Genomic DNA, 9,090 nt, shown 5'->3' with positions numbered 1-9,090 from the left:
TTCCCTTGTTCTGCTGGCTCAGTTCCTGTTGCTGCAGCTCCGTATGCTGCTAGCCTTCATTGCTGAGAAGACACAGGAGCAACTAATGGCATCTTCTGTTCAATATGACTCCCATGTCCTTTTCAGCATAGCCAGTCAGACTGTAGCATTTACTACTGCAGTGGATTAGTCTGTATGAGGTACAGAATTTTGCTTTTGATATTGCTGAATTTAATGAGATTATTTTTTGTCCGTGCCCTTGATCTTCCTAGAGGCAGGCAATCAGTCCTCCTGAACAGCAGCCATACTCTGGAGTGTGTCAATTGCACCCCACAGTTTGCTGTCATCTCCAAGCTTGATGAGGGCTCATTCCATCTCCTTGTCCAGGTTGCTGATAAAGATATAAATAGGATATGTCCCTGAGTAGACTCTAGAGGAGCTCCTCTTGAATCTAGTCTCTGTGTGGATGATGAACTGTTAACCACTACCTGTTGAACTGCACACCGGACACACCAGAAGGCTGTGCTGCCATTCAGCGTGACCTGGACAGGCTGGAGAGTTGGGCAAGGAGGAAATTAATGGAATTCTACAAGGGCAAGTGTAGGGTACTGCATCTGGGGAAGAGCATCCCCTTGTACCTGTACAAGATGGTGGCTGACCTGCTGGAGGGCAGCTCAGGGGAAAAGGACATGGGAGTCCTGGTGGACAGCAGGCTGACCATGAGCCAGCAATGTGCCCTTGTGGCCAAGAAGGCCAGTAGCATCCTGGGATGCATTGAGAAGACTGTGGTCAGTAGGTCAAGGGAGGTTCTCCTCCCGCTCTACTCTGCCCTGGTGAGGCCATGTCTGGAGTACTGCATCTAATTTTGGTCTTCCCGATTCAAGAAGAACAAGGAACTACTGGAGAGAGTCAGCCACTGAGATGATGAGGGGAGTGGAGCATCTTCTGTAAGAGGAAAGCCTGAGAGAGCTGGGTCTGTTTAGCCTGGAGAAGAGGAGACTGAGGGGGGATCTCATTAATGCTTATAAATATCTAAGCGGTATGTGTCAGGGGGATGGGACCAGACTCTTCTCAGTTGTGCCCAGCGACAGGACAAGGGGAAATGGTCACAAACTGGAACACAGGAGGTTCAACCTAAACATAAGGGAAAACTTCTTTACTGTGAGGGTACCAGAGCACTGGACCAGGCTGCCCAGAGAGGTTGTGGAGTCTCCTTTTCTGGAGACATTCAAAACCTGCCTGGACGCCTTCCTGTGTGATCTTCTCTGGGTGATCCTGCTCTGTCAAGGGTTTGGACTGGATGATCTCCAGAGGTCCCTTCCAATCACTACTATGCTGTGATTCTGTGGACGAAACAATGTAGCTAATTTTTACCCATGTTGCCGCCTTCCCATCTAAACTGTAACATCCCAAGGTGGATACAGGGATGCTATGAGAGACCATGTTGAGACTTTTTAATATCAAATGCTTCTTTGAGTGTTTGTATATAAATTTGGAGCTCTTGACTTCCACATCAAGATTTACTTAGAAATTGGGAAACAGATGTAATTATAATCTTTGCTCAATGGTGTTTTTTAGTAGAAAAGACCTGGAAAACACGGGTGTTGGACTAGATGACCTTTAAAGGTTCTTTCCAACCCAAACTATTCTATGATTTTATTTTGAAATAGTTCTAACTAAATATAGTCTTTTAGATTATAGAAATTAAAACTTTTTTATTTAAGAAGTTTATTGTTTTTTTTAAAACTCCTACTTGGAACAGCTTACAAGATACTTGAAACAGTTAACAGATAAAAATGTTACGTTAGGTAGTTTTTCCACATTGTTGCCTGTCTGAGCATGAAATAACCTTTCTATTTTTCCTCTCTGAAAATGCCCTTATGAATGGCACAAAAACTATTATATTTAAGTAGGAACAAAAAGATGGCAATTGGTATGTATAACATAGTAAACACGATTTAACTTTTAAATGGCTAAACCTTTAATATTAAAAAGGCTGCTGTATCACAATAGCTCTCTATCTCTCCCTGAATTTATCTGGAATAGAAATGTAATACTATTATGCTACAGTCTTTTACTGCTAACTTCATAGGTTTTTGTTTGTTTTGTTTTTTTCTCTGAATTTCAAAAAAAAAAAGGTAGAGGGTTAAAAAAAAGAACAGGATTTGTTACAGTGTATATGTTGGAAGGAGACAGAATTCTTCTGTATCGTAATGGTTTTCGGGTTAAAATAAATAGAGATATTTTCCATCTTTGTGAAAACAGATTAACCACTTATCCTGGTGTAATCTATTAGAAGACTTTATTACTAACATTACTAATAGCCAGCTGTTTTACTTTTCATATTCAGAGTAATTCTTAAATTAACAAACAATATCAGTTAGCTTTCATATGTTTTATGTTTGCTTATACCATCATCATATGCATCTCTTATGCTTTCTAATTTTCCATACTACTTCTGCTTACGAAGTTTTTCTTTCTTTCCAGCTCATTGTCTTGACTGACTTGAGAGAGAAATCGTAACTCAGAATAAATGATCATATAAGCACATAGCAAATATGCAGGAATTTTGTCTCCTTTGTGTAGGGTCATCAAGAAAGATTGGTTTCCTGCAAGATAACTGCTGAATCATAAATATCTGCAGAAACTGAAAGGGAATTCTAGAAAACTGGAGGCAAAAACTCAAAGACAATTGTATTAAAAAAACTCTTTCCGTCATGTTTTGATTTTTTTTTTTTTCTTTTTCCCCATATTCCAGCAAGTGTCACTACCTCATGTTTTAATTTCTGTCTTTGGGCTTTCTATAAGTATGAAAGTAGTTTATAAACACAGTACTATCAAATACTTATGCTGTGTGTGGTAACTACGGATTTACAGTATTCAGGAAGTGGGTATCATCCTGTTGGGTGCATGAATATTATTGTTTGGTATTCTGCTAACGTGAGCATATGTAGTTGTACAGCAGTGTGACCTAGACAGTGACAATCTTTTTTTTCAGAAATCTAGGAATAAAAAGCAAGCAGAGACAGCACAAAATGCTCATATAAAGGCAGAACAGTCAATCACAGGGAAACACATGACATTTAGGGAAACACTGATAAAGTACTGCAGCATCTTTTGATGTAAGAAAGAGATAGTCAGTATAATCAGTTTCCCACACCTGTAATATGAAATTTTATTTCTATTTTTATATTGAAAAGCTTTTATTTTATAAAATGAGGCATTTTCAACATGTGATGTAAATAACAGTACCATATTAAATTAACAGGCTTAGACTTTAGATACCCAAGGAGATGGCATATCAGAGAGATGTTTACATTTCATAGTGTTGCAGAGAGTGAGCTGGACAAAGCTTCATTCCGCTTTTCCTTCTCAATCCTGAGGGATTTACTGATTAGAGCTAATTTAGCTTTTTATTCTAACATGGAAAATTCTAGGAACATGGGCAGTTTTGCTATAAAACAAATAAGTGGAGTATTCTTCTTCCTGTCATTTAATCTCCATCTTAGCAAAACATAGCTTTTCTATAAAAGTTTAGGCTGGTAGTTTGCCTGGAATGTGTTTCAAAGATTACTGTACCTGGCATAAAAATTGGCCCTTGTGCCCAGCGTGCACTGGTGAATATTCATGTAATCACCTGAAAATTTCTGCTGCTTATATAGAAAGGCGTTTTATGCAGAATAAAATCTGAATAGGTTCTGTCGTCAGTCTCCCTCCCCAGTCTCCCCTAAAAAAGCTACTGCAGGGAGATGAGGAAAGAACTTTTTATTTTCTTTTACAAGTCCCAAAGAAACAAAAATCTACATTTAGTATTCATGCTAAGTCACTCTGGGAAAGATTCTGCCAACTTTAATTCACTTATTGTTTGGTTTATAATAATTCCAAACCATATGCTTTTTAAACCTATTTGATTTGGGCTAGGTTGTTTTGGAAGCTTAGAAGGAACACATATGTCCTGTTAGCCTTTCGCTCTAAAGCCAAGCCAGTTGTGTTTTAATTACAGCATTGTTAGTTGAAATTGCAATCACTAGTGTGCTTCTGATACTGAAACTCTTGATCATAGCTTTGAAAACATGGATCAAGGAAACAACACTGAGCCCCCATGATGAAAAGGATCCTACTGAAAAGCATAATTAGCTACATTTTAATAGCCTTTAAAAAAACCCGCAAATTTATGTGTGTTTTTGCTTTACCCTCTTTTGATCATTTAGAAGACTTTGTTTAAATATAGATGTTAAATCAGTTCAGGATCTGTTAGTAGTAGTTACCAAATCCAGGATTTTAATCCATGCACTCTTTTATTTTATTTTATTTTTTTATTACAGAAAATGCACTTCATTCAGTCTATTCAGTAGTTAGAGACCTTCAGGCTATAGAAAAGCAAAATGGGGAGGATCTGATGAAGCAAGGGGAGAGTTGGGTTGGAGTTGGTTGTTTTTATTGTGGGTTGTTTTGAGGGGTTTATTTTTTGTCTTTCATGATGCCACAGGCATATATTTTTGTATTTTCCTGTCAGCTCTGAATTTATTAATTCACAAATAGACAGTATTAATATGTGCTAAAAGGCTTCTGTTAAAAGTGTTTTATTTCAACTTCTTAAAGCTATTTTTGATAGCGTATTCTTTTTGATAATATTAATGAGCTGGGTTCAATTGAGAACACCTAGGGAGTTTATTTTAAATCTGCTTGTCCGCTAGACCCAATTCCACTTTGAATGCTGGGAATCCAAAACCTGAAAAGAAAGAGCTAAACTGGATTGTTTGGAAAAGAGGGTAATAGCATTGCTTTATAGGGCAAAGATAGACACGTATCCTTAAGAACCAAATTCCAAAATTGGTCCAGCTTCTGCCTGGGACAGTCTCTCTCTGTAAGAGGAAGGATTCTGCGTTTAGCAGCTGGCTGGGTAATTTTTCCTGCTCTAATAGTATTGTTTTTTAAAAGTTAAAAGTGAGCAATAATTTTGGTAGTTACATTCCTCTCAGCAGAGGTAGCAACTGAAAGCAAGGAAGACTTTCTCAGCTGGAAGAAAGAAATTATTAATGTAAAACTTGCGGACTCTTCTGAAAGGCGATTAAAGAGAGGCAGCTTGAAACTGTGTTCCTGGGAAAGTCTGTAGTGTGACACAAGTTCCTTTTTTTATATATGTCTTGGCTATTTTCAGTGGCAGTCAGTGGATCCTTATCTGTTGCACTTTGAAAAATGTGGATCTGTGGAAGTTCTTCCTTGCAGCTGGAGAAAGAGCCCGTGTTAGCTGGCTTACCTCACTTTCACACTTCTCTGTTTCTGCATGTGGCCATAGTTATTCTCATTTAGGTCATCAGGTCAGTTATAGCTGTTTTGGATAGCTAGTTGTGCTTTGGTTATTTGTCTGCAGCTGGTTCACTTGCTTCTGAAGGAAATAGATTTAAGCAGTAATTCTAGTAAGCATTAGCTAACTTTGACAAGAACCCAGAGGGTCAAGAGACAGCAGCAGTTGGTAACAGCCAATATATTGCAGTAGAGTGTTTATTTTCCATTGGTATTGAATATGGGTTCAGAGAATAAGAGTTTTAACAAAAACAAAATCAGCAAAACATCATTTTCCGTGACAGATATAATGCAGATTGTTCCCTTAGAGTATTGCAATTCAAAAACTTTGAGTAGATTGACAAGAGAGCATTATTTTAGAGAGTGATAAGTGCAGCATGCTGGGTGTGCCTCCAGTCACCTCTAACTCAAACAGAAAAGATTTTTGAAAATTTGGTTTTTGATACTACATTTGCCATTGAGTTTATATGAAAACAGCAGTTAGTTTTTCTAAAGTGTGCTCTGCTAATGAGTGAAATGATGCTAGCCAAGGGCTTCACATAAAATGTAGGCAAAACCACATCTATTAATCAATATATGGTCAGCATTTAACTGCTTCTAAAGAAGAAATCGCAGAAGGGCATGCCTCTGTCCTGGCCAGTCTGTTGCCCATTTAAGTTGTGTAAATACCATCTTGTCATTTGCAGACGCTTCACTGGAAAAGCAGATGCTCCATATTGTTCCACAAACATGCTGGATAGAATTCTTTATGGTTTTTGCTTTCCTTTTTCTTTCTAGCAATTTGGTTGACTCTCCAGTGCCTTTTTCCTCATTATGATGAACAAGGACTGGGAATTCTCATTTTCCTACTTGCCTTTTTTAAATATTTCTGATTTTTTTTTTAAATACAATTAAGAAAGTGTAATCTTCTTAATCACCAGAATCTTTTTTTCTTTCCCTTCTTAACCTGACCTTTCCAAACAGATCTTTGATTCAGGTTTAAAGCAGGCAATGTCACTTGCTGAATAAATTAGTTCTTTTATTTACTTTCAAATAAATTAAAAGTAATTGAATTAATGTAATAGATTAATGTTAGTAAGATGGTTATTATAAGCCTGTAAGTATGTTACTGGCCTTAGGACAATAAGAATAGAGACACTCAAGTTTGAGATGATAGCAACAGTAAAGACTTTCTTGAGTGTCAGAGGCACAGTCCAAAAGAAATAGCTGTATTTATAGAGGATTAGGAGGAGGAAATAAAGGACTGAAAAACTTAAGCAGCTTCGTTTAATGTTTATTTTACTTATCACTCAACTACTTCTTCATACTTAGGTTGCTACTTTGGGACTGTGATGATCGGAGCTACAGCTACTACATTGAGGTTTCAACGAATCAGCAGCAGTGGACAATGGTGGCTGATCGCACAAAAATTTCCTGCAAGTGAGTTTAATTTTTTCCATTTATTTGCACAAAGTTGAAATTGGAATAGGGGGTTTTATTCTTTTGTTCAGTACTTAATTAGATGAATTTTTGGCTGTGAAAAGAATGCTGATTACATACCCTGTAGATTTCTAACTCTAGTCCCCTGTAAATACAACTTTAGGAGGTAACAGCTTCTAGTGTGGCTGAATCTCTAGGCTTTCAAACCAGAATCAAGTTCTGAAGAGTCACATCAGTACTGGATCTTCAAACAATCAGTTTGATTGTTCATTCTCAGAAACAGCCTGCCTACCATACCCTTGTGATCACTGAAAGGGAAACCACATTTCTTGGAAGTTCACGTGTTCATGGTGAACTTGGTGTCAAATCACCCCTCCTCCAGAAACATTGATAAAGGATTTTTTTAATCAAATGTATTTCTCCCTTATCAAAGCACAGAAACGTATGATATTTGAAGGGAGTGGGGACCAAACCATAACAGATGAACCAGTTACCTAAGCTTGACTTCCTTCAAAAGCACAGTACCTGACTTATATGCACTGACCACTCTCCTTTTGAACAGGACCCTTCTGTAAAAAACACGCTTCTTAAAAAGAGATTAAAAAAATATCAAAATGGTTTCATTTTCAGTTGTATACTAAAATCAAGAGAAATCAGGCATGAATACTCTCCATCAGCTTTTCTGTAATTATTTGGTCTGCTGATGAAACTCATTCTTCCAGGATGGAAGAGTAATTCAGTGTTGATAGCCTTCTTAAAACATTTGATAGTTCTAATTCTAAGTAAAGAATGACCCAGATACTTGTCATGGGGCTGAAGAGATAGACTGCAAATCTATACGCTGCATATTCTGAAGCCCTGTATGATCAGCATTCAGTGAGTGTTGTTAAGATATGATCTCCTTGCTGATCCCCGGAGAAGCTCAGACTTAGCAAGTCTTATTTCTCTTCTTTTCCCTAAGTCAGTTTTCCATAAGATATACTTTCTTTTCCAGTACAAAATTAAAGTCATCAACTCATATGAGTACAGTACCTACCCATCCTGTATTTGTCCCAGCCAAAACAAAATGCACTTTACATATTCAGAGATGTGTCTCAGTTTCTCACATCAGACAAGAGAGTTACTCAGTCCTTTCTAGCAACACTGCTGATAGACATTTTCTGAAGTTTTTATTTCATCTCTTAACAAATAGTGCAATTCAAACATGCATTACAGTGTGGTCTCAACATGTTGGTGAAAGGGAGCTTGACACATCCTTTCACTGTCAGTAAAGGGCAGAGTATTGATGAGCAGAAAACCTGGGTTCTGCCTGCAGGCCTCGAAAAAGAGTAAAAGAGATTTAATCATTCTCAAAGGCATCTCAGCGTAATAGATAAAATTCATCTTTTTGCCTGTCTCCAGGAGTGGGAGCACTAAAAGGCTGAAACCAGAAAAGTCTGAGGGAGGGAGAGTCAGAATCAGAATCTTTTTGCACTTTTTGCCTCCATATTTTGATACCAATAGTGTCTTAACAGTCCGATGCAGCACTTGCTTAAATATGCATAGTGCAGGTGGCATTGCTGTTTGACTGCCAAATTCAAGTATCTACTCACCCTGTTCAAACTACACTTTTTTTTCTTATTATTTTTTAAATCCTTAACCTTGGGCAAGTATACATACATCCCTGAAATAAAGATAGCTGCCTCCTCGTGGTATATTTAGAGATCTTGATTTAAAATGTAGGTATTGTGGAAGTTCTCAAAGCTGTGTCTGCAGAAACTATTTTAATGTGGATTAGAGAACTGTAATTTGTCTAACTTCATGCTCTGACAGACATGCATCTAGATAGCAAAATACCAGTTTTAAGGCTACAGACTTGCAGTGTCCCAGCAATGTCTGGAACTATCAGTTCTCAACAAATACAAAGACTAAAACTTAGAATTATAAAAGCTCAGTGGACTCCAGAACAATTACATTTTAAAAGGACTAGAAAATTGTAAAGAAAAAGCATCAGCTTGAAAAATCTCACTCCTCTGAAAGTTTTCTTTCCTCTGCAGTTACTTTTAAATACTCTTACCATCTGTAACTGAGAAATTGAACGATTTGTGCCCCATCCCTACATATTCCTTTCAATGTTCAAGTGATTTCTTTGCATTTGACAGCATTTTTTCATATTCAGTTTAAATCTCTTGCCCTTTGTGATCAGCAAATTGGACTTTTTTTTTTACAGTCACCTCACCACAGAAAAGGCAACAATTTAAATATGTTTAATTTTCTTTTCAAGTAGGATTTGCTGAAATGCTGACATGACTTTAGCTCAAAAATTACTTTTATTGTAATGGCAGTTTGATAAACTCCAAATACTATGTGAATAAGTATGTGTGTGTGTATATATATATATATATA

At 37.2% G+C, this 9,090-nt stretch overlaps 1 protein-coding gene across 1 annotated transcript in view; it reads left to right on the top strand.

The window, feature by feature from the left end:
* BTBD9 (BTB (POZ) domain containing 9) overlaps positions 1-6,709 on the top strand; it is a 92,859-nt gene extending 86,150 nt beyond the window's left edge. Inside the window, exon 9 of the mRNA XM_010180333.1 lies at positions 6,598-6,709. Coding sequence (XP_010178635.1) covers positions 6,598-6,709 — 112 coding nt within the window. The remainder of the gene's footprint in view (positions 1-6,597) is intronic.
* The last annotated feature ends 2,381 nt before the right edge of the window (positions 6,710-9,090 follow it).

This window comes from Mesitornis unicolor, unplaced genomic scaffold, assembly GCF_000695765.1.
Source record: "Mesitornis unicolor isolate BGI_N332 unplaced genomic scaffold, ASM69576v1 scaffold7900, whole genome shotgun sequence".
In the NCBI taxonomy this organism is placed as follows: Eukaryota; Metazoa; Chordata; class Aves; order Mesitornithiformes; family Mesitornithidae; genus Mesitornis; species Mesitornis unicolor.
Note: the sequence above shows the minus strand (reverse complement) of the source record. Positions and strands in the feature narration are given on the sequence as shown.